The sequence below is a fragment of the Astatotilapia calliptera genome, chromosome 15, assembly GCF_900246225.1.
Source record: "Astatotilapia calliptera chromosome 15, fAstCal1.2, whole genome shotgun sequence".
Taxonomy (NCBI): domain Eukaryota; kingdom Metazoa; phylum Chordata; class Actinopteri; order Cichliformes; family Cichlidae; genus Astatotilapia; species Astatotilapia calliptera.
In genome coordinates, this window is record NC_039316.1 from 3,164,591 (window position 1) to 3,189,905 (window position 25,315).

Here is a 25,315-nt window from a genome sequence, read left to right on the forward strand (position 1 = left end):
TAGACAATAATACTCAACATCCATTTTCCAAATGGTCTCTGTGCAAAAAAAACAATTGTGCATTTAAGAGTGCTATAGAGTCTTCGTCTCTCTTTCTCCTCCTGGTTTATGGGCCCTGCAAACATTAGTCTATCTCTTCAGGTCTTGGTGTCTAGTCTCTTTTCTACAGACTTCACCAGCAGCTCAGCGTACTGCTCCAGCAGAGCCAGGGCCTTCTCTCCGTCACAGTTTACCCCTGGGGGCCCTTCAGATTGGGGTGAGGAAGGATGAAGCAGAGAGTCCAGCTCATCCTTAACTGTAAGCAGCGCCTTGGACAGGATGCTCCTCATCTCATGTTGATCTTCACTGGTCTGTTGGCTATGTTGTAGTACCTGTTGTTAATGAACACATGCATATATAAAGTAAGTCAGCCATCCAAACTTCCAGAAATTAAAAGGAAAGCCAATGATGGAGTGAAAGTTGTAGTACCCTGAACGACCACTTGAGGCTTGCCCAAAAGCAGAGTCAAGTCTCCATGCCGTTTCATGTTAAAATACTCAACTTTACAGAAGAAATAAACATGTTTTCCACCAGATAGAAAATGATTGTAGTTCTTATAGAGCACTTTCCCTTTCATAACAAAGTGTGAATGTTTTTATAATTCACCCATTTAAAATCTGTTAAGCATTTAATATGGGCTACTTTGTAGCTACTTTGAATGGCAAAAGTAGCTACACCCATCCTGTTCACCATTTAATGTACTAAAACATACACTTTATTTGGTAAATATATATTTTTTTAAATCTTTTTTTTTTCACTAGGCCACCTACACATTACACCAACAGGAGCTGCTCCACCCTGGAAACCCATGAGCTATGAAGCTCCCGGCACACAGTTTTTGATGATAATGACACAGGAGTTACTGAGTCAGCAAAGTGCTTGTGGTGACTTTAACAAAATATGTGCCTCAGTACTCAGCAACCCCGCTCTATAACGCTTTCACTTTACAGTAATATCACATCATGTAGTATCTGGGAGGGAAGAAATTTCACAAGCTAACTTTTTGCATAGTGGCATCCTATTACACTACAGCATCTCGTTTAAATTTAGTAAACTCTTGAAAACTAATTTTTTTCTCACAAATGTTTGTAAAAGCAGACTGCATGGCTAGGTGTTTGATTATATACACATGTGGCAGTGGGATTGAAAACACGTGAATTCAAAAATTAAGGGTTGTGACCAATGTTATCTATATAGTGTACCTTCCAGTGTGGCTTGCTGTGTAGTTTACTGTACTAGCGTCCCATCCAAAAAGTCCCTGCTAAGATTTTGGTGAGTTAAATTCTACAATTTCCTGTGTTCATTACTCAACCCTAATCAGCAGGTATCTGGATCCATGCGTGCACACATACACTTTATTGATACTTTATTGATACCCTAACCCTTGGTTGGATAATAGATTGGGTAGCAGGCTAACCAAGCTAGCATGCTAACCAAGCTAGCTAGCATTAGCTGATAACAGTTAACCCTCTTGTTTAAATGTAGTCACTTCTGACTATATTTAAAAAACAAAAACAAAGCAAAAACAACAAGGTGAAAGCCATGTTGAGAATTTTAAAATGGGTGGCTTTAAAATGCCCAGACACACATGTCTTTTATGCAGTTCATGCAGTCAACAGGCAGCCAGGGGCACACACAGATGGGCAGTGCCTTTATCTCTTCTTTCGCTTCATCAGATTATAGATGTTTGCTTTTCCCCTTTGTCTTATTCTCTCTCTGTTTCCTGCTTTCTATCAAGTTCTCCATCCACCCACCATTTTCACGCATTCATATACACAGACGCACACACTGACCGTAGTGTATAACATGACAGTTTTCCGCAGACTGCTGTGAAGGTCGGTAACAACCTGCCTACAAGTTTCCAAGGTGACTGAGCGATCTGCAGAGAGAGATAGAGAGAATGAATTTCAAGTACGGCACAGCATGCAGAAAATCAGCACCAAACCCAGAAGCACAAATAGCACAAACACAAGCGTGCGCTGTTATCGAGCGAAGTAGGAGAGCGGTAAACGTTGTGCAAAAGGTTGAAGAGCATATAAGAAAGAAAGAGGGAAAAGTTGGTATCAGAAAAGAAACAAACAGTTGAGGAGGTTGCTGCAAAAAGCTGCAGAGCTGTAACAGTGTAAACTAAGAAAACTGATTTCACAGTTTATATCATCCAGCAAAACACAGTTTCAGGTACAGAGCTGCTATCACTTAATGCCATTTAAGGTTTCTGTGTTTTTCAAATTGAAATGAAGCGAAAAGAAATTCCTGGCCTTTGAAAGGCGCTTATCATTCAGGGAACAGCCGGGAGGGAAGTATGACGAAGGGGATGGCGTTATTGTAAGATTCACCAGAGCACTTTAAAACTATTAGATACCTTTTATTTACTGAGCGAGTGAGCAATGTGAGGAAAACTCTGCACTGCCCATTAACTGAGGCTTTGTATTTGACGTCACAGCAGAGTCTAAGTAATATTCAAATTCACCTGCAAATTTCCCCAGATAATGGAAAACAGTACCTGGTGTGCAAACATGAGGCCATAACGGAAAATGTTCATCCTTTTCAGGAAGTACAAATGTGCAAATTTTATGAAAATCATCCATATTTTGATATTAGAGGGAGGCGAGAAGAGGGCTGAAGACAAAGAAGCTAAAGGAATGAAAGTAACAAAATGTAACAAATATAAATGTAACAAATGTAACAAAAAAAGCAGATATTTAAAACTTGTTGTTCTGTCATGTGTCGTCCTTGTAAAGGTCTAACTGGAAGCAGGCAGATAATATGAGACAGATAAGACTGACAGGCAGTACTGAAAAACATCAGGGGACGTAGCAACAAATAAGAGGAGGGTTGGTTAAAGAAGTCGTGGGAGGACAAACCTGGCTGTGGGCTTGATGTGTGGGCCTGTTCAGGCACCAGAGGGCACTCTTTAGCTACAGCCACCTGACCTGGCTCCTTGGCACTGGGAATAAAAGCCAGAAATGTAAGTCAGTTGCAGTGGCAGTACTAATTCTTGTATATAAGATACCCAGAACTGAACAGATACAATGAACAAATACTACTGCAGCCAACTCATATTGTGTATGAAGCAAATAACTAGCAATTTGATGTGCGACTGTTAAAAAACATCTAGCAAAGTCTTCACAAGTGATATAAAACTTCACCTCTCAGAAACTGAGTCCCTTTTCTGCTTCACAGGCATGGAACATGACAAAGAGGAATCCAAACTTAGAGACAGGTGCCTGCCTAATGCTGAAAATAACAAGATAAAATCACGTTCAAGCACACAGTTAGCCGATCGGCTCCTTAGCTCTGTGGAGACATCAAAAAGTACACGACTGGCCGGCGTTCTGACCTTGTTTGTTTAGGGGAGTAGCTCTATGGTGACATCCGGGGTCTGTTGTAGGAGTAGAAGCCCTGCTGATATTTCCAGACCAACTTGAGCTTGGCTTCACCTCCAGGCACAGGCTGCGTCGAGGGCTGAGCGGCTGCTTAGGAAGTGGGATGCGAGAAGGAGGGACGTTCTGGCTGGCTGTAGGATGAGGTGGAGTCAAGGAGGGAATGTTTGATAGTGGAAGGGAATCTTTTGACGACGCAGACGATGGGAAAATCAGGACAGGACATGAGGCGAGCACGGGAGGCTCAGTTTCTACCTCCACAGACGACCTCCTCCTCTTGGAGAAAAAGGGGGATCCTGGCGGGGTCATTATATGGATGGCATCTCCAAAAGAGGAGGACCGGTTTTTTGCCACAGAGCTAGCAGTGGCGTTCATGTAAGAGTGCTGGGGCTTGAGTTTAGGGCTCTCCCATGGAAGTGGGGACTGGGATGACTGTGGGGACCCAGAGGAGTGTGAAGAAAAGCACGAGGAAGGTCTGGGAGAGGGTTCATTGAGGAAAAGCTGCTGAGGTCTCTTGTGCAACTCCCTCTGGTCACTAGAGGGCAGAGGGGAGGAAAGAGCTGCAGAAAAAGACAGTGAGAAGATTAATATGACTAATTCTAAGAAAGTAGAATTAAATTACACGTGCTAAAGTGTTATGAACTGATTCAGAAGACTACAAAGCAGTTACTTTCAACTCATGTGGGAAAATACACTGATTAATTTGGCAAATTTCAAAGAAACTGTAAGTCGGCAATGCAAATTATGTTTAAATACACTCTTGAGGCAGATTAACTTTCTCACAGTTGCCAGCGGATGGAATTACTGTAGTTCACTGAAAAATCAGACACAAACATTACAGGAACCACAGACAAATAAATGAGTGAATTGAAACCGGATCAAACGTACAGCGCGTGGCCAAGTCCTGGGCAGAGCGCGATTTTTGGATGCACGTCGTCCTGTCCAGCAGCAGCGAAGCTTTGGGGGGAGGATTAGAAAACCTCCAGAGGTGGGACCCTGTGGTCGTCGTCTTCTGGGGTGGACTGCTTCTCTCCTGAGCCCTGCTGAGACGCGATACAGCAACTTTACCATCTGTTCACGGCACGCGTGAGTATTTTAGTCACATGACTGGCAGGAATAAAGCACAGTGAAATGTCTGCTGTTGTGCTGACATAGCCTTGTGACACAGCATCTATCCCCCCATGTTGTTCATACTGATCTTTTAGAATCATTTAGTGACTTTACGTTTCGCAGATCCGGTTTTGCCTCAAAAATGAAACCCCCATGACGCCTCTTAATGTATGTGCTTTCTTCTTACTTTGGCCCTTGAGCTTTCCCAGGGGACACGGGACTCCTATTTTCTGCGTTCCCGCTTACGCCATCTTCCATCAAGGGCCGCACTTTTGACACCGGGGGCTTAATGGAGCGGCCGCCTTGTTCCTTCCCGTTCGCTTTGGCAAACAGAAGCACGTCTCTGCGCAGAAAGGTAATACCGGGTAAGAGAAGCAGATAAGTGAGACACACATTATTCCCCTAACGTATGTGCAGATTGATATTACTCTCAGGTTTGTAAAGTCAATATGAAGCCTCATCCAGCAGTCAGTTAGCGTAAACTTTAAACAGGAGGGGGTTGCACTGCTTAAACAAGATATACCATGTGAATTAGCGAGCTTTAGATGTGCTGGTAGGTGGATTTGGAGACTTCTGCAGAGAGCCGCCTCTTTAACAGTAGCTTAGACATCATTTAGCCCCCAAAATATGAAGCTGTTTACACTTATACATCTCCACCTCCAAGAATAAAAAAAGAAAACAATTTCCTGCACAAAATCACCCGTAGAGGGTTAACAATGTGACTTTAAACTGACAGCTTGACTAGACAGGGAAAGTACACAGCGGCGTGTGAGAGTCCGCATGGGTTTGTAATTATAGCTGTTGAATCCACATTGGTCTGAAGTGGTCAGGCAGTACCGGTTATTATGTCCTCCGGCCAGGAAGCGTGAAGACATACTGAGCCTCGGGACTCTGCTCTGCTCAGCTGTGGATGGACATCAAGAAAAAACAAAAAGGAAGACAATTGAGACAGAGGCAGGAAGTAGAAGTGAGACTGAGAGGATAATAAGTGTTGACTGTGTCTGAATTTGCACGTGAGGTCATTTAAAGACGTCTGGGAAATAAAGCAATAATTCTTTTCTCCATGTCTGGAGGTGTTAGCCACAAACAGGCTATACATTAGTCATAACTAGACATCAAAAGGGTATCAATCTTCTGCCCCTGGCTCCCAACAACAAAGAGAATAAGGTTATTTCCCTAAAGCTCAAAGCACGCCTGCCTGTGTGTTCTGTGTTACCTGTAGTGCAGCCCTCCGACAGCGTCTCAAAGTTCTGCTTGAGGAAATCCGCTCGATCGCATCCGCCACTGTCCGTTATTGTCCTGAGAGCCTCGTCCATGCTCGTCACCCCTTCCCTTTGCTCCTCGTCCACCTCCTTCTCGTCGTTCTCCTCATCCGAGTTGTTCTCACTCAGATACTCTGCCTCTGCAGGATCTGAAAGCGAAAGCAAAATTAGACGCAGCAGAGACACAAGTATGACAGAGAAACCAAAGTCTTCAGTGGCCTTGATACAGCTTTTACACACAGGGAGGGGGGCAGCAGGTACTCTGTAATCCTTAAGAAATAACCAGCCTGGTAGTTTTATCTGACATTTCTCTTATCGAGCCTCGAAATAAAATAAAAATAAATAAATAAATAAAATCCATGTCTCTCTGCACGCCCAAATCCCTCTCTGCAGGTATGAGCTTCACTGTACATTGAAGAGATATTTTAAAGCTCCCCTGGACATTTTAAATCGTGATTTTAAATCCTGCGTTTGGCACACTTCAGAAAGAAAACCTGAGACTGAGCACAGGCAGGCAGAGAGTACTGCAACATGAAAAAACCTCACAACGTGAAGAAAGCTCACATTTTTTTTAGCATTATAAATATACAAAGACCTCTCAGTTATGCTGCAGTATCTGGTCTGGCCTTATGGACTGAAAAGGACGAAAGGCGATTATGAGGGCGGTCAGGAAGCCCGTTCTCTCACTCCCTTCACATTCCTGTGACTGCAGCAGCAGTTTGAGTGGTTTATGCTCATGTTATGCATTTTTCTTTTTTAGTTTTGTTACATTTAGTTTTGATGTTGGATTAGCTTAGATCAGATGTGGGGAATTAATCTCCCCAAGGGGGCGATATGAGAAACTGGGACTGTTTTTGAGGGCTGTAACAGGGATGTACACCAGGCTGGTCAGAGTGGCAGCAGTTTAGTGTTGCTGATGGTTTATGGTTAGACTTTTCCTAGTTTTCTTTTGCTTCTTGTTCCTAATTAGTTATTAAAATTTGTGGGAACTGTGTGGCTTATTTCAGTTATGTAGAATCTCTTACAGCGTGGAGATAGACATACTGGGGGTTGTAACATATTTTTAAGGTGTTTAGACTTCTTGTGTTAGTTTTTGTGTTGAAAAACTGCAAAATCTTGATGAAAGTATGTAAATAATGTATGTATGTTCTCACCAGGGCATAAGCATGAATGCATCTAAAGCAGACAGTCTCCTGTCATGTGCTACTTGCTGAAAAAGTGCAACTGTGCTTTACACCATTTTTTGGAGTTCAGAGCTTTTGCACAAAAGACTCTTTTTTTTTAATGCTGCATGCATTCAGAGTAAGACCTTACCATCCAAAATATGATCTGGGCTGGACTCGCTGCTGTCATAATCCAAAGAGCAAGCGCTGTCTGGGCTGCGGCTGTCCTGGCTCTCGCTACGAATCCCTCGTCCTTGCATCCTGCAGTAATCGCTGATGTAATGGAATCACCGACGTGGGAGCAACGAGGAATGGGGAGGGGGGGGTGCAGAAAGAGAGAAACAGCAAACTGAGAATAGAAAAGGACTTTTGTTGTCTTGCAGTGGCATTGCAATCAGTCGGGCAAAACAGTGCGTAGCAGGCAGAGGTTTACCTGTCCAGAGGACTTGTGTCGTCCTCCTTTTCCTCAGGATAGAGCACATCTGTCCCCTTGGTGTCCCTGGAAGTGTGCGAGGACAGCCAGTCGGCGTCCGGCCAGGGTTGATGTCTCCTGGGTCTCTCTCCCATCTGCAGAAAACGGGCAGTGCAATTATACACTCACGGATCCACACAAGCAGCTTCCTATATCTCCCTTATAGACAAACAGAACGTACCACAGGCTCCTGGAGGCCGAGCGAGCTCTGCCTCTCTCTGTCATGTGGGGGGCAGCTGGGGTTTTTCTTCGGAGCAAAGGTTTCCAGTTGCGTCAGGTCCAGCATGGATTTAACCATCACTTCCAATGAGCCCATACGATGAGACCAACGCCTCCGGGGACGCTTTGAGGACTCAGGGATGACTTGGCTGACGACTCCATGCTGGGAATATACATTATACACAGCACAGTACAATTATTCACCCTTTCCATCACATTTGTTGCTATGGAAGAAACTGTATGGCATCATTAACACACAGGGATGCGGTTTTTTTTTTCCATTTTTGTTTTCTTTAATGGAACAAAAAGCAAATACTGCATGTTAGGATGCTTTAAGTTGTGCTTTCTTAGAATAGTCCAAAATGATTTATTTTATTTAAAGTCATAACAAACATCTACCTTTGTCAGCTCCCAGTCCTGTCCTTCATCTGAGCCTCCTGTTGCAGGAAGGAGCACAATGATTACAAAGTTAATAGAGGAAGTCAGTTTAAAACAATTTTGGTTGTTTTCCAGATTCTGCTGCACTCTGCAAAGAAGCCGAATGTCAGGGCAGTGCACCAGTGGAGGATTGTCTACCTATTACTAAACCCTTTTGACCTCATTGATGTAAAAAAAAAAACCAAAAGCAGTTACCGCTATGTTTATTCATGTCATCAATTATCACACAGTACCTGTGTCCTCCTCTTCGTGGCTGCTGGCGGAAGAAGAATGGGTCGCGTTGTCTTCGGGGTCATTGGCATCGTCGTTCGCCGCTCTGTCGTCCTCCTCGTGTTCACGGTCGCTGTCAGAGGACAGACCCCCCAGAGCGGGAGCGCTGTACACCTCACGCCTGGGTAACACAGCGAAAGAGTCAACAAGATGACTATTCTATCTGTGTTGCCATGTCATTATACGCGAAGGGAATACATTCGCTTGAGGTGGGCTCTTTATCATCGGCGCTGGGTTCGCGGAAAGAATGTACTCAATTAACAGGTGGAGGTGTGCTGGTGTCGTCACCTGAGACTGGAGGTTTTGCTGGGTGGTGTGTTTGGGTTTTCTCTGAGCCGGTGCAGCCTCTCTCTCATGGTGATTGTCAGCTCCGGGGACAGCCTCCACACAAAGATGCAGCTGGGGGAGATAAAAGCATTAAATATTCAAGATTTCATTTCAGCTCGGAAGCATCTGCAAACACATTTCCACAGCCATTTCCTACAGCTGCAGCGGCAGAAGATTGCCTCGGCCTGGGTGCAAGGACATCTCTGAGAGGCGGTTTCTCACCTATCTCCCGATACAGAAATCAAATGCCGGCAATCGCTGGTAAACTTAATCCCAGTGACGATTTCTGCCAAACAAAAACAATAAAAAAAAGGCTTGTTAGCGCTCATTATGTTCTCTGTCATTGTGGTTAGATTTATTCTGTGATAGCTGCGTTACCAGAATGTCCAAACATAGTGGCCACACACTCCCCGGTGTAGAAGTCAAAGATGCTGATGGTTTTATCGGAGCAGCTGGTGGCCACGTATTGACCAGAGGGATCGATCTGAACCTGCCACACCCAACACAAAAGAGCCTTTTAGTATCTCTCTCTATATATGTGTGTGTATATATATATATACAGACAGAAAGAAAAAAGGTGTTTCAACTGTGGAGAAAAATGTTACCCTGAGCAGACTTCCATCTTCACTCAAAGATCCTTTATAGAGTTTTTTCTGTTTGCCGCTGCTGATGTTGAAAATCCTGCAGAGAGAAGGAAGAGATAAGCCCCGGCGCCTTTAAAGAACACGTTCCTAGCGAAGCTCGTGTATCTTTGAAGCCGCGTGCCCTCGCTTACCTGATGCAGCGGTCCTGACAGCCAACAGCGGCGTACTTGCAGGTGGCGTCTACGTCCATGTCGTAAAGCGTGGTCTTCCTCACCATGTGGTGAGAACGCCTGAACTCTGTTCCTTTGTCGGTCTGTGAAACAGAACAAGACAGTGTCAGGCCTGCGCTGGAGGAGGGTAGGGAAAATATCAGGGGTATTTTAGCAGAATGCATGATGTGACTTTTATTCTGAGCGTGCTGAACTCAATATAACCTGCAAAGAGAAATATGCGCAGCTTTACAGTCATTGAGCCAAGTCTCCAAAGGCTGCAGAGATCAGCTTGACTCAGGATCAATATCTGCATATTAAAAGGTGGGTATACAGCTAGTTGTTGCGTACAATAATGGAGTTGGGAAAATAGACTGAACATGTTTGGCAGTTAGAATAGGTCAAGGTTTAGACCACAGAGAATCAGCTTTTGTGCATCACTACCATCATCATCATCATCATCATATAGACATAGTCAGAAAAGGGTACTCTTTGCAGCTCATCCTTGAAAACGGCACAGAAGAAGCTCATTTCTGCTCTGCCGGAGCACAAACCTGTCACAACAACTTTCTAAAATGAGCACTCCATAAATGTCTGTACGCCAAAGAGAAGGTTCACTTTAGACTAACAAGCCCTTGTTTACTGCGCTCCGGAAAAAACAAAACAAAAAAACAACTTAATGTTCTGAGTCACTGCAGTGGCCTAAATCCCGTCTCAAGTTTATGAAAAATGCTGTAAGTGGCCTGCTAACCCAGAAGCAATTCCAGAGCAAAAGAATGTCGCCTCCTTTTTTTTCCTCTCTTTTTTTGTATTTCATAGTTATACAACTTGTAGCACAAACGCTCCTTTTGTGGTCTGTGCTCTAGAATTGCTAAACAGATTGTGTTACCATTGTGCCAATAAGTGTGACCTAAATGAGAGGAATTAATGAAAAAAAATAAGTCAAATGCAATGAAGCTCTTTGTGGCCAGAATTAGTTATTCAGAAGAATATCGCAGGCAGTACTTTGATGAAGTCAGAATAGCTGGTTCACTGTTTCCAGTCTACAATGAGGTGGCTGTTTCCTACCTTGTTAGCATTTAGCAGCCTGCATATACATTAGCTTTAACATTGGCGTTTGGCAGGAGTTTTTTGTGTCACTCATGCTTTTGCGTGTGTTTGTTGGGTAATATCCAACATCTGATGTTACCTTGTGGGCTGTGCGGAAATAGATGCTCTTGTCTGCCCCACAGCTGATCATTCTCACCTTGTTGTCATTGGCTAAAGAACAAAAAACAAAAGCATTTAGTCATCGTGTCTTCATGCACGTTCAATCATCCAGGCAAGGAAATCCCAGAAAGTGGATTCTGTTCATCTAGACGGAACGTTTTCAGTAGGAGAAATGATTTGTGCGTGAAAAGTGTGAGAGGATTACCCTGCCCTCAACACCGACCAAGTGTGTCATTGTTGAGGGCAGAAACATGGTGGCGCCGTGGGTTCCCCAGTTTCACCCACTGTGGCCGATTTGTATATGGAGGAAGCAGAAAAGAGGACTCTACCATCCTACCCTGGGACACCACCGAGTAATCGGTTCACATATGTGGATAACACCTGGGTGAAAATCAAATCTCAGGATGTCCCACAATTCAGTGATCACATTAACTCAGTGAACAAACACATCCAGTTCACCAGGGAGGGTGTAAAAAATGACAGGTTAGCTTTCCTAGACTGTGAAATTCCTATCAGTAATGGACAACATTTGAAAGTCAATGGAAACAACCTCTAGCCAGGCGGATGGCAGAACACAGGCCAGGACTCCACAGTCTATTTACATCTACAGGCCAGTGGCCGCTCTGTCAGTGGACAGGGAGGAACAGTAGTGGGGAGTCAAGGAGGCTATTTACGTGAAAAAGGAACGGCCATCTGTGAACTGAGGGGGCCTAAGGGTACATTGTTCACTATTTTACAGTGCTGTGATTACAGCTATACCTCAACTCTCTGTGAATAGCACTCATGGAGATTGATCAATGGTCGTGACAATTTGCATGTTAATGATCATGAAACTGACCTCACAGCCCATTGTTAGTCAGTGGTGCTGGTGTCAGTCATTATGCAAATGTAGTGTTTATGAGGTTGGAGAAGCCTGCAGACAGCTGAGACTGAGAAGCCACATGAGCGATGCAACGTTTCTGCCACTGAAAATGCGACATCCAGATGAACGTTCCAGGATTTAGTCATCTTTTCATTCAAAAAATTGAAACCTGACCACAGAGACACCCCAATATTATACAGCAGCTTATTATACAATTACACTTTGACCTTTTTAGTATGAAACTTACTTTTATGTTACCAAGATAAGGTTTTGCATGTTGTTTAAGAAGTTAGCTGGTTAGCTGAGCAATCTTGTCTGTTGCAAAATGGATACAAAGCTAAAGCTGATATCCCTGCACTTCCACGTAAATAATGCAGAACTAGAGACGGAAATTTAAGCGATATGGACAAAATCACCTAAACATTACACCCACAGGAGCTGCTCCACCATGGAGACCCATGTCATAAAGCTCGGAGCACACAGTTCTTGTGCTGATGTTAATGCCAGAAGAGGTTTGGAGCTCTGCAGTTATTGAGTTAGCTTAGTGTTCTGGCATCTTCTATGCAATACGTGCTGCTACACTGGGCAACCCCGCTCTGTATCTTTAAGTGGTGTTTAGGGGTGAGAGCCGCTGTGGTTTCTAAACCACTTTGCAGTAATACCACTAATACACACATTTTTTTGACTTGCTGCAGTGGTGGCATCCCATTAAAGTACCAGTTTAAAATGACCCGCTCTTTCATAAATGTTTTTGAAAGCAGGTTAATGGGACTGAAAAAAAATCTTTGAATTTCAAAGATGAAGAGGTGTGGCCCAGTACTTTTTGTCCATATGGTGCATAACTCGTCATTTCTTTCTCTACATGGAAAACAGCTGTAGGCCAAATACTTATCCTTTTTCTGCCCACTGACTCATCATTTGCAGACATGACCACCATGCAGAAATACACCAGAGGAACTCAAACCCAGCTAGACTCATCCCTAGGGCAGCATTTCTGCAGTTCAGCTTCTTCCAGCATGAAGTAATTGGTAGCTTAAAAGCTAAGCTTTCAAAGTAGTTTGCCCCAAACTGCCTATTTTATATTAACCCACTATTATCAGTAAAAGAATTTTACAGTTCATGAAAAAGTCCAGAGACAGTAGATTAGTGCCTCTTCAAAAATCTACATTTGAAACCGTGACAGTAAGTGGTGCAAACATTTCATATCGGCTGAAGAAGAGAAAGCAAAGTGCAACTGAAAGGCTTTGCTCAAGCAACCAAAACTCCACCTGAATACACACGTAACCGTCATTTATTATTGAAACAAGTCGTGCGGCGTGTGAAATAAAAGAGGGACTTTGTGTGGGGCTGAGCGGAGATGAAAGCGTCGGATTAAGGAAAGATTAGCCGTCAGATGTTGACAGCTTCTCAAGTGTCTCACCAGCAAAGCGGACGGCTGTTATGGATGAAGAGTGTTCGTCGAGTGTTTGCACCAGACTGTAGTCGTCTTCTGCATCCAAGACGTGGATCAGACGATCCCTGCTGGCTGTGGCCAGCAGCTTCAGCCCTGAGAGAAATCAGACCACATAATCACCTACTGTATTCACAGCCAATGTGCAAATATTCTCCAAGCGTGTCATCATTATAGTAACTAATACAGTCTCACACACACACTGACCTGTTTCTGGTTTACTGTATTTGAGGCTGAGGATCTCAGCATCATGGGCTTCCACCTTAAGAATCTCCTTCATGCTGCTGAGGTCATGAACCCTGCAGAATATCACAGTTTTAGGACAGAAGTCACGTCAGTCTGTCATCAGCCTCAGCCTTAGTCTTCTAGTCCTACCTCAGCATGCCATTGCGATCTCCAGATGCCAGGTGTTTGCCGTCTGGGCTGACACAGATGGTCCTGATGCCCGTCCTGGTTTCCGCTGTCTGTCCATCCCCCGACTTGACCTCTGAATTCGCACTTGTTACACACTCTGAATCCAGCAAGGTGCTGGTGTTCCCGTCGATGTAGATTATATTCAAAAGATCCTTTATAGAAATGAGGGAGACAGAAAGTAACTCTTCACAGCTGTACTTGAAACACAGCTGAAGAGAATACGGATCTTGGAAGTCAACCTCACTTGGCTCAGGATGTTTGGAGAATGAGTTTGTGTCCAGTCGTCCATGCGCCACACTCTCACGGTGTTATCAGCTGAACTAGTGAGGAATGCGCCTGATGACAAACCAGAAGCCACTTCTTCTGGAACATCTGGAAACACCTGGGGAGTAGTGACAAAAGGAGGAGGTTCAGTTAATAATAAACTAGATGAGGGTAAAAAAAAAGCACGATTTTAAGAAACAATTAATGCTGTAAGTTAGATTTCTAGAAATGCAGTTTCACTATGCTGTGAATTGTCTTACATCGACTGTTATCACCAGTTTCAAGCTGCCAAATTCTGATGCACAATGTTCAGTACAACAGCACAACAGCTCCAAGTTTCCCAGTTTTGTTCGTGTAATGATCCCCAATGTGCCGCAAATTACTAACCGAATCAATAGGTAGAATCCAATCTGTTGTACTGCTGTAATCCTATTGAGCCAGGAGGCTTGAGGAAACACACTGAACATCTCACAGCTTTTAAAGAGGTTATATAAATTCACTTCCTCCTGCATGCATTTACCTCCAGGTCCCAGACACAGGCGGGATGAAAGAGGGCAGAGTGCACCTTCCCCACCCGCTGCACATCTCTCACGTCCCACACATACAGGCTGTGGTCATTATATACACAGCTGAGCCGGCAGCTGACGGGGTCATAGGTAACGGCAACGGTGTCTGGGTAACGGGCATCCGCTGTGGCGTTGAACAGATGACTGTGGGAATGAAAGGTTGGGACAACAGGAATAGATGTTTTCTTTGTAAAAATCCGACATCCTCGAGAATAAAAAACATTTAGACGAGACTCGGGCTTGCACTGCTTGAGACAGAAAGCTCTATTAATAGAGCTCACTTGATCCTGCAGTGGATCAGTGCTAAAGAAAGGCCGAGTTACTCCTGAGCTCTTCCTCACCTGGCCTCAGTCATGGAGGAGACGTCAGAGCCGAGGGGGTGCGGCCACGGCAGCGTGCACACAAAGTGCAAGTCAGCGGGTCTGAAGGCTCGCACCGTTCCATCGGCACAGCCGCAGAAGATCATGTGTTCAGACAGAGAGAGCGACTGAGCCAGCCCGGTCTGCACGGAAAGACACATGCCAGATAATCAGCTCACAAGTCATAGCTTCATAGTCTTTCTGAGAAAATGGTAAACATTCGTATTCATTCAAGTCTGAAAAATTAAGCTAATTATGCTCCTGCAGATAATATTACATCATTGCTTTGGCTGAGTCCTCTGCAAAGGTTACGGAGGAGTAGAAAAGCAGCCCCGTTGGAGCTTTTCCAAACACATCCTGTACCTGTCCTTGCTTCTAAATCTTCTAAGATCCTCTTCACCCGTTCAATAAACACGTATGGTTACTGACCTAAGGCATTTGTGCCTGTACTGTACTCAAATAATAACTAAATGAACATGCATGTTAGTGCTGAATGAGGCCAATACCACATAAAGAACAAATATGTTACATTCAGCTACCATTTAATAAAAATGAACAGTAGTGGCAGTTAAGAGTAGAGCATTGTTTCACAATATTTTGCTTGGCGATACTGTAAAGATTCAGGAGAGCAAATATCATCATTTTTATTAAGTAAGTTAAAATACTCGAACAAGAGGGCTCATGTCCTACACCACTGACTGACTGCAACAACTCTCAGAGAGGCTGTCGGAGGTCTGCAAGTAACTGCTGTCTAATCTATAAATGCAGGTTGCAGATTGCCAACATGCTGGCATCAGTCTGAACGAGTCTTTGTTAATAAACACAACATGAGGGAAGTCGACTCAACAGATTTGAATTCGGTGATTTATCACAGCTTGACCCCGTTCAATTCATCTTGTGGCAGGTTTTAGTCAAAGTGTTGGTACTTGACAATATAATTTTGCAGCAAAAAATTACATAAATCCAAATAATTTAAGTATGATTACTTTATCTTATTAGATAAAACAAATACTGACAAAATTTTAATTTGAGATTTATGAATATCTCATTCATTTTGTTTTGTTTTCTTATATGTCACAAAATGTTAAAAATCACATTGATCATATAGTGGGGGTGTCTGGTTAGTCCCACCTCTACCTTTCACCTGCAGACAGCCCCTCCCCTCTCACTCACCCGAAGGTCCACCCACTTGTCCAGCATCCTCTTGCTGTTAAACTCACACAGCAGGCCAGAGGAAGTAATGCAGAAAGTGGAGTCTGATTTAGAGCCACGTCCACAAGCTACATCACAGAAGAAATTGTTCCTCAGCTCTCCCAGCAGCCCGGAGCGGCCCAGCAGAGGCACAGGAGCGCTGGCCTACATAGCACAGAGAGGTGATGGTTAGCCGATAAAGCTCCAACTGAAGGAGTTAAAGCGCTTCCCTGAAATGTTGCATGTGTGCTGCTGAAAATTAATAATCCCTGGCTCTCACAAATGTATTTGCATAATGTAAGAGTGCACTAAAGTTATTCAGTTATGCAAAAATAAAGCAGAAGTAAAAGGTAGGGAAATAACTCCAGGCAGTAATAAAAGATAGGAAAGCCTCTCATACCTTGTTGGCCTTGCAGTGATCCAGATACCAGAACTTGACATGCCTGTTCCCCACTGTGACAAAGTAGGAGCTGTCCTCGGAGAAAGACACACCTTTCACCTTACTGGACACCTTGTTAGCGGCCACTATTACATCTTTCTGCAAAGAACAACACATTCGAAAGAGATCACACAACTAAAACACAATAGGACTCGCTGCTCAACAGTGTAACATCACATTCACTACGTGGTTTTAGACATTTTCACTACTTTAAAGTTATTTTTTCATTTAGAGTTTGAAAAAATTGAGCTTAAAAATTGCCAGTCATCAGACATTAAACCATCATTGTCCTGATTAAAGCAGTCAGGAGAACGGAAGAAGGTGTAAAAGCACAAGTAGGATTTGAGCTTTAGAAACTTTCAAGGGAGACAAACCTTCCACGCCCAGACGTTGACCATCATGTCATGTTGATTTCCTACACTGACTATGTATTTGCCATTGGGGGAGAAAGCCACACAGGAGACGCCGTACTTGTGCTTCTGGAGCTCGGCCACTTGCTTCCGTTCTGCCACGTCCCACACCCTCACTGCCGGTAGGTGACCGCTCTGATGAGAAAAAAAAATGGTAAGGGGGGGAGGAGTCGACGTTTAAAAACAATGTTAGGTTGTTAGTAAGATGGCGAACACTCCTCCATTCATACACTAAAGGGTCTTAATGTTTTCGTCGACTGAAACAGGCTCCGCTCAGGAGTCACCTGTCATTCCTATCTGTCCATCTCTCTAGAAGATCATCCTCTCTCTGTCCTCTGATTGTCTACTTGTCCCTTGACCTGCTCACATTATTCCCTCCTGGGGATCGAAAGTTCAGCAGACTATTTGTGTAGTCTCCTATTATAATATGGTAAAAGGACCTTTCAAAGGTCAGAGTTATTAGGTCCAAAAGAAATAGTGTGACATTCAACTGAAGACAGAGCTGCATACAAAAGACACACAAGAAGAGGAGGACAAAACAGCCTGCACATCCGCTGTCAGCCTGCCCCTGTATGTAAATGAGCTACTGTTTGATGAATGAGTGTGTGTGTGTGAGGGACATTTCTTATCAGATCACTCACTCGGGCATATCTTTTACTCCTCCTTTTAAAGGGCCTGTGGGAAAACATCTAATACAGCTGTGATGCGCTCAGCTTTGATCACCGAGCACAGCGGGTTAAAAAGAGGGCTCTAATATTTCTCCACCACATCCACTACGATCTCTAACCAGTTTTAATTACTCAAAGTATTCTAACGTTGGGAATTTAGCACATGGTTCCCTTTGAATTCCAGGAGAATCCAGGAGAACAGCCTATCCTCAAGTCTATTTGGGCTTTTGAACTTTGGTCTTTGTCGTCATGGCAACTGCTGCCTGCCCATCCACTTATGCAGAGAAGTCTTTAATCGGCTTTGATTGGCCGGGGAGGATTAAGATAGCGTGTTGTGTCGAGGCCCGCGTTGTAACTACAACAAAACCGATTCAAGATGCTTGACTGAAAAGACACATTACGCTGTGACACGACAGAACAAGGCCCTCTAAAGAGGAGAGGCTGCAAACACAGAGCTCTGCAGCAAGCCTCCATCCTGCTGGGGTGTCCGCAGCACAGCGCGCTAACTCCTTCTTATACTGTGGATAACTGAAGACGCGAACAAGCTAATTCTCTGGATTCTGCAGTAAATCTGAATTACTACAAACACCAGTCCTACTGTGATGTTCACTTGACACAGCAAAAACCGAAGAAAGCTAAACAGAAGACGAGAGGACAGACGCAAGTTTGAGTTTACCCGCAGAGACAAAGTGAGAAAAGTGAGGGGGATGAAACTCACCTCTCCTGTCACCAAGTGTTTGCCGTCAGGGGAAAAAGACAGAGCTGTGATGGTTTTCCTGTGAGAGGGACAGAGGATAACATCACAGCATGATTAGTTCAGTGCTGCTCTGCTTCAGTGAAGACTGTACTCGTGGGTGACTCACCTTGAAGTGTTGATAATGTGGTGCTGCCTGTTCTTTTTGGGGTTCAGTAAGACTACCACACACCTACAAAAGGAAACCAAGAAATGCAGTAATGCATATTAATGTCTGATATGGAAACAGGTCGAGAAACGATGCACATACTTAAGGAAAATGGCCATTTTATGTTAATAAATTAATGACAGAGTTTATAGGTGCAAATGTTTAAACATTCAAACTGTGCAACTCCAAAGAAAGCCTGATGCTAATGGCTGAATTTTATCTGGAAGTTTTTCCTTGGTGGTAACAGCGAGAAGTAGAAACACACTGTAAACATTGGTGCTGTTAATGTTCTAGGAAAGCATTAAATAATTGACATGTGTAGTGATTGCGAAAAAACAACTAATCATGTGCAGAAATGAATTTATGAAACTTACAAATGACCAAAAGATCAGCTGGATAACTTCTAATTCCTCTTTATTTTTATTTAATTTTACCCCACAACACAAAAATAACCCCAATAAATCATCAATATTTTCTGGTTTAAATCAGCTGTGTGTGTTGTGGTCAAAACTCTGCATTCATGATTTGTGTGAATAGAATAGAATAGAATAGAATTCAACTTTATTGTCATTGCACATGCACAGGTACAGGGCAACGAAATGCAGTTTGCATCCATCCAGAAGTGCTTTAGTGATATAGATATATTACAATATATATTAGCAATAATATAGATATGTGAGTATATTACAGAAATGGGTCTATTATGGTATGTTATAATGTACACGGTATGAAGTATGTTGTGAATATTCTATAACTATAAGTATGTACAGGCTGTAGTGAGTACAAGCTATGTACAGGATATGAACAGGATATAAATATGAAAAACTATACAGAATATGAAATGAAATAAATAACTTTACAGAATCTGGGATATACAGCTATACAGAAATGGGAACTATGCAAGTTGTAAACAGTTGTAGGATTAAAGATTATCGAATGTACAGAATGATTATTTACACAGAGCTATACAGTAGTGCAGTTAAGGTAAGTGAGGGTGTAGATAGTTTCTACAGAGGCTATATAAAGTGCTAGTGGTTGTGAGTGGTGGTTCAGTCCATGTTATTACTGTGTGTTTGAGGGTACAGTTGTCCATTGTGGGTGTGTGTATGTTCAGTCCATGAGTTTAACGTGGGTCAGATGTCAGGAGGCAGAGTTCAGGAGTCTGACAGCTGTGGGGAAGAAGCTGTTCCGGTACCTGGTGGTCTTAGTCCGGAGGCTCCTGTGGCGCCTCCCAGAGGGCAGGAGGGTGAAGAGTCCATGTGATGGGTGACTGGGGTTTTTGATGATTTTCCCAGCCCTTTTCAGACACCGCTTCCTGTAGATGTCTTTTATGGCAGGAAGTGGTGCTCCGGCGATGCGCTGGGCAGTTTTCACGACCCTCTGCAACGCCTTCCGGTCCGAGACAGAGCAGTTCCCGTACCAGACTGTTATACAGTTGGTCAGGATGCTCTCGATGGTGCAGCGATAGAAGTTCACCAGGATGTCTGAGGACAGGTGGTTCTTCCTCAGAGTCCTCAAGAAGAAGAGGCGCTGGTGAGCCTTCTTGACCAGCTTGGAGCAGTTGGTCGTCCAGGTGAGATCCTCGGAGATGTGGACTCCCAGGAACTTGAAGCTGCTCACACGCTCCACAGCCGTCCCCTTAATGTGGATGGGTGGATGTGGGTCAGCATTCCTCCTGTAGTCCACGATGAGCTCCTTAGTCTTCTCGGTGTTAAGCAGCAGGTTGTTTCTGTCGCACCACTCAGCCAGACGATCCACCTCCTCCCTGTAGGCGGCCTCATCGTTGTCACTGATGAGGCCAATCACCGTGGTGTCATCTGCAAACTTAATGATGGTGTTGGAACCATCAGCAGGTCTGCAGTCGTGGGTGAAGAGGGAGTAGAGGAAAGGGCTCATCACACAGCCTTGTGGTACACCGGTGTTCATTGTGATGGTAGATGAGCAGCGGTTATCCAGCCGGACATGTTGGGGGCGGTTGGTCAGGAAGTCCAGTAACCATTTGCAGATGAGGGAACTGATACCCAGGTCTGTCAGTTTCCTGATGAGTTGTGAGGGGTGGATTGTATTGAATGCTGAACTGAAGTCTATAAACAGCATTCTGGCGTAGGTGTTGTTGTTGTCCAGGTGTGAGAGGACAGAGTGCATTGCGATGGAGACTGCATCCTCTGTGCTCCTGTTCCGGCGGTATGCGAATTGGTGGGGGTCCAGGGTGGGGGGGAGACAGGATTTGAAGTGTGCTAGGACCAGTTGCTCTAAGCACTTAGTGATGATGGGGGTGAGTGCTACTGGGCGGTAATCATTGAGGCAAGATGGGTTGGAGTTTTTGGGTATCGGGACGATGGAGGTGGATTTGAAGCAGGCCGGTACCACAGCGTGGGCCAAGGACAGATTGAATATGTCTGTGAGCACTCCTGCAAGCTCCCCAGAACACGCTCTGAGAACACGCCCGGGGATGCCATCAGGGCCTGCAGCCTTGTGGACATTGATCCTGCTCAGCACCGCTCCTACATCGGTGGGGGAGAGAGTCATAGGTTGGTGGTCTGGCGTCATGTCTGCTTTGGTTGTGGTTGTGGGGTTCCCTCGCTCAAAACGAGCATAAAAGTTGTTGAGCTCGTTGAGGAAGGAGACATCAGAGGATGCGGGGGAGGGTTTGGTGGTCCTGTAGTCTGTGATGGTCTGGAGTCCTTGCCACATGCGTCGGGGGTTGGAGTTGGAGAAGTGTTCTTCTACCTTCTTTTTGTAATGGTGTTTGGCTTTTTTGATGCCCTTCTTTAGATTAGCCCTGGCTGTACTGTAGGCGTGTGCATCTCCTGACATACAGATGAAGTCAGGAGCTTGCGCACCCTCATCGTGGGCATGGACGAATGATGATTTTAGGCTTTTAATGATTCCTTTGAACTGTAAATACAAGTTGTTTCGATGTGTCACCACTTTGCAGAGTGAAGTGAGTTTTACATTACTCCAAAATCGACACCTTCAAGCTCGGCTGAAGTTTGCAGCTGCCAACATGCATGACCAAAAAGCCTTGGAGTAATATTTTACAGTCAGAAGAGACAAAAATTGAGCCATTTGGCAACAATGACAAGGGGTATGCCTTTCCGGAGTAAAGGTCAAACCTAAGCACAATGCACCTCCTGTGAAGCAGGGTGGTGGTAGCATCATGCTCTGGGGTTGTTTTGTAGTTGTACATTGCACCAGTTGGATATATTAATGAAGAAGGAGAACTACCTCCAAAATTTTCAGCTTCACCATAAATCAAAAGCTAGACGACTGAAACTTGGAGATGACTGGGTGTTCCTACAAAAACGAAATGAATAGGAACACAAGCGCGCACACACATTTTAAAACTTGGGTTGGGAAAGTGCACAAGATTTTCCGTCCTTAGTCTAGTTTTCAAAATACAGAATAACTTCCTTAGAGGGAACATTCAGAAAGAAGATTACACTACATTACATGAAAAATGAAAGCACAACTAGACATAACGTGAGTCATTTTTAGTCTATACTATATATTTCATCATATACTTTTCCATATTGAAATAACGGACGCATAATATTGTTACCTATTAATTCAAAATCCTTTTTGCATCCTAGCTCGTGAGCAGAACTTAGATCAGCATTGGACCTGCTAGTGAACTGCACCGTGCCAGGAAACCTGGTACAGAGCAGCTTGCACAGATTTAAACTGAGACAGCAGGTGGGTTGCCAGATTGTGCACCATTTAGTACAACGATGAGCAGAACCATTTGTGCAAAGACGTGCCCATGCATGCCTCACACAGACACACACACACACACACCCTTACACTCCTTTACACGTTGTTGCAATACTGCTCTAATTCTCCTCGTTTTTCCCCTTTGACCGCTGGCCTTCTTAATATTAATACAGCTTTGTTGGAAGGTTCCAGAACAAAATCAGCTCAAGTGCACAGATTTTGTTGCGACCTGGCAGGACCCTCTCTGCTTGTTTTTAAACACTGCTTTCACCCACTCCGAGGCCAACCCCCCCAGTATCACCACTGCAGATCTAAACCATCCAGCATAACCATCCTCATTTTTATATTCTATGCTGATTAAAGCTATAGCAGCAAGAATTAATAATACTGCACAACAAGCTATCACTGTGCCAGAGACAGCCTCCCCAAGGATGGGATAAAGAAAAAAAACCAACACAGAGCTCCAGTCCTCTGAGATGATGCAGAGATAACACACACGCAGAAATTTGCACACTAAACATCCGCATGAGGTAGATATGATAAGGCAGCTGGGAGCGAGCAAAGTGCTGATAAGTCAAAGGTCAGATTAGGAAGATAACAACGCATAAACAGTCTCTCTCATCTCACCCTGCAGGATAGGCCACAAGTCCAGATCGAGGGTCGCAGGCCAGAGCGCTGTTTCCTGAAGAGGTGATGCCCAACACTTTTTCCAGAGTCACCTGTAGAGAGACAACACAGGGCGGGTTTGGTTTTCAGGAATTCATCATAATTAGAAAAGAAAAATAAAATAGTGGAGGCTGACAGAAGAATAGAGAGAGAAGTCAGTAAAGACACAAGTAAATGTGCTGTTTGTGTACAACATTCTGGCATCTTATGTATTAAAAAGCAGCCTTTCCTGGCAGTTTCAAGATTCAGGCTGTCAAATCTGAAAAGTATTGATCACCGTTATTGTCTTTATTGCACACCTGCACAAACTCTGTGATAAACGAGCAGACTCTGAGCTGCTGATGTGCAGCACCAAGCGTGTCTTTGATTGATACGTGTCCAACAACAGGCTCGAGACAGAAAACTGTCGTCGTTTTATCTTTTGGGTGTTTGAGGCGTAAAAAAAAAAGAAAAAAGAAAAAGATCTCAAAGACAAAGTGAGGATGTGACAGCTGGCTTGGCTGCCTGTCTGTGTCTGCCTTGGGAATTAGAAACCAACTGCTGGCATCATTGATTAGTCTGAGTGAACATATGAATGTAGCCGAGCCTCAGTGTCCTACTAACAAAAGTGCAATAATAACATCAGCAAACAATAAAAAGAATCATAACAAATGCTTTCTAAGAACTCTAAATTAAAATTTTTTGTTTTTTTTAACTGACCAGTGTTAATAGATCATTTATAAGCAATTAATAAGCCAACCTTTTGGGTTGCCAGGTTATCAAAATGTCAATTTTGCCACTGTTTAAACATCACATTTGGCAGTAAATCAGCTATTAAATCGTGAATGCTTGCTTAATATAGGTGTTCCCAGTCCAGACACTGCAATATCTTCATTTTAATAAACAACGCCAGCTGTTCTCATAATGATTTATCACTACTCTGCCAACAGGTCGCAATAGCTGTTTTAATAATAATAAATGAGCGCCTATTTCTCAGTTTTCCACCCTGTAACGCGTGACTTGTTACAACCTGTGCATCAATAAATTGCACAAAAATACAGGATGCGGTAAAAACAATAAAACCGACAGCTCATATATGGAGGCTGATGTTTAATTTCTTTTTTGGTGAATACAATAAACATGAATTTTATGGCAGTTGTTTCATGGTTCAGGTTTTACAGGGTTAAGCAGGTGAAACGTTTGTACCTTAGATTTCCAATAATTACAGTAAAGTATCTCAGATCAGATTTTAGCTCCAGGTAAGCCTGCAGCACTAACAGGTCTGCAGCGGGACGCTTCTTCTGTCCGGCTGTTCTACTCACACATCAGAAGTTTTCGTACCTTGCTGGTGAGATTTTCTTTGCAGTTCTTTCCGGTGGATGGAGAACGCAGAAACTTCCTAATGCGACTTTTAATGGTGAATCCATCGCCCGGCATTTTTCTTAGCTTGGCAGCCCGGAGGCACGGCTCTGAGGGCTGCTGACCATCCACTGTGGCAATCCACAATCCACGGACTGACGGAGTGTGGCGCGCACACGGGCTGGAGAAGAAGAAGCGAAGGGGAGCGCGTAATGATCCTGCTCCCAGGACTAAAACCTTCCGGCTGCAGAGCTTTACAAAGTGTGACAGAACTCCTGCAGCAGCCGGTGGGACATGTGGAGGCTAATCTCTCGAGTAAGTTCGCTGTTCTCTTCTTCTGTCGTTGCAGGTTCTCGTCTGAGCGCTGCGTTTGCAATGACAGGAGGAGACGGAGTCGCCGCTCAGCTCTTCGCTTGTTCCCGTGTGCCAGTGTGACATCACTGGTTTAATCCGAACCTGAACTGGTCCCATTCAGTGATTACATCAGCTTTTGCGCCTGATTTAATGGGATTAGAGAGACCGGTGCAGGGGACGTTTTGGGGAGCCACCAAAGAATTTATTAGGCTGCTGATTAGCAGACAGAGGTTCACTTATCTGGAAGTTCACTCGTAGTAAATGGGACTGTTTGCTTAAGTTAAAGCAATTTAGGTTTTGATTGTGTCTTTTTTTGAACACATTGACTCACGTTGTCTTGCACGAAGGCGATAATTAGTGCGTGTTAAGGAACCCATCCATTTGAATGAGATTTCAATTATGAAATGTCTTCGTGGAAGATCTGCATTCAAACCACATCCTTTCAGAGCACACTGCACTTATTTTTGCCAACCTACTGGGTTTATTTATAGGTCTTCTCAGCAGACCTTTATAGTTAATTATTATTTTTGGTAACAAATAGCTAGTAATACTAACAGTGAGCTATATTCTGTTACAGCTTAAGTGAATCTGAAGACTTTTGGTATAAAATAGTGCTTCACAAACAAAAACAAACACAATTTTGTGATTACTACCAAAGTACCACCACAAATGTGCTGTTCCAACTGATGATTGGATGATCGGCCATTTAAGTGTTCTAATTCACCTTAGTTTAAAATTATATCTTGAAGGTTGATATCAACAAACTCACCTGCCAATAAAACACAGCCAACTGCACCATACAGTATTGTAAAATACCATATTTATAATTAACTAGTTACCAGAAATGTGTACCTTAGTTGTGTACCTGGGCCCTTAAAAAAGAGGAACGCACCGGCCAGCTCGGCTGCACCAAGAGGCCACAAAGACTGCAGGAGATGACTGAAGTGCATGATGACAGAATTATTTCCATGGTTACAAAAGCCAATTTCACAACATCTCACAAAGTCAAGAATACTCTCAAGTTGGTGCACAA

At 43.8% G+C, this 25,315-nt stretch overlaps 1 protein-coding gene across 3 annotated transcripts; it reads right to left on the reverse strand.

Annotated features, from left to right (window-relative positions):
- Nucleotides 1–12: 12 nt before the first annotated feature.
- Nucleotides 13–24,328, reverse strand: LOC113006855 (mitogen-activated protein kinase-binding protein 1-like). Of its 3 annotated transcripts, none has more exons than XM_026143068.1 (33): nucleotides 23,911–24,328; nucleotides 22,552–22,643; nucleotides 18,172–18,234; nucleotides 18,027–18,084; nucleotides 16,605–16,775; nucleotides 16,192–16,329; nucleotides 15,774–15,956; nucleotides 14,583–14,743; nucleotides 14,196–14,385; nucleotides 13,656–13,793; nucleotides 13,373–13,563; nucleotides 13,205–13,296; nucleotides 12,968–13,093; nucleotides 10,666–10,736; nucleotides 9,459–9,580; nucleotides 9,289–9,364; nucleotides 9,062–9,173; nucleotides 8,906–8,969; nucleotides 8,645–8,755; nucleotides 8,320–8,477; nucleotides 8,048–8,085; nucleotides 7,611–7,811; nucleotides 7,391–7,524; nucleotides 7,109–7,218; nucleotides 5,749–5,943; nucleotides 5,370–5,436; nucleotides 4,720–4,875; nucleotides 4,311–4,465; nucleotides 3,380–3,982; nucleotides 3,189–3,276; nucleotides 2,904–2,986; nucleotides 1,833–1,918; nucleotides 13–371 (listed from the first exon to the last, which is right to left on the reverse strand). In XM_026143068.1, the coding sequence occupies exons 1-33, from the start codon at nucleotides 24,004–24,006 to the stop codon at nucleotides 138–140; spliced, it is 4,563 nt and encodes a 1,520-aa protein (XP_025998853.1). In that variant the 5' UTR covers nucleotides 24,007–24,328; the 3' UTR covers nucleotides 13–137. The 3 variants fall into 3 exon arrangements, with proteins under 3 accessions (XP_025998853.1, XP_025998852.1, XP_025998851.1); XM_026143067.1 differs by having other exon boundaries at nucleotides 4,311–4,462; nucleotides 7,109–7,230; XM_026143066.1 differs by having other exon boundaries at nucleotides 7,109–7,230.
- Between the last annotated feature and the right edge of the window lie 987 nt (nucleotides 24,329–25,315).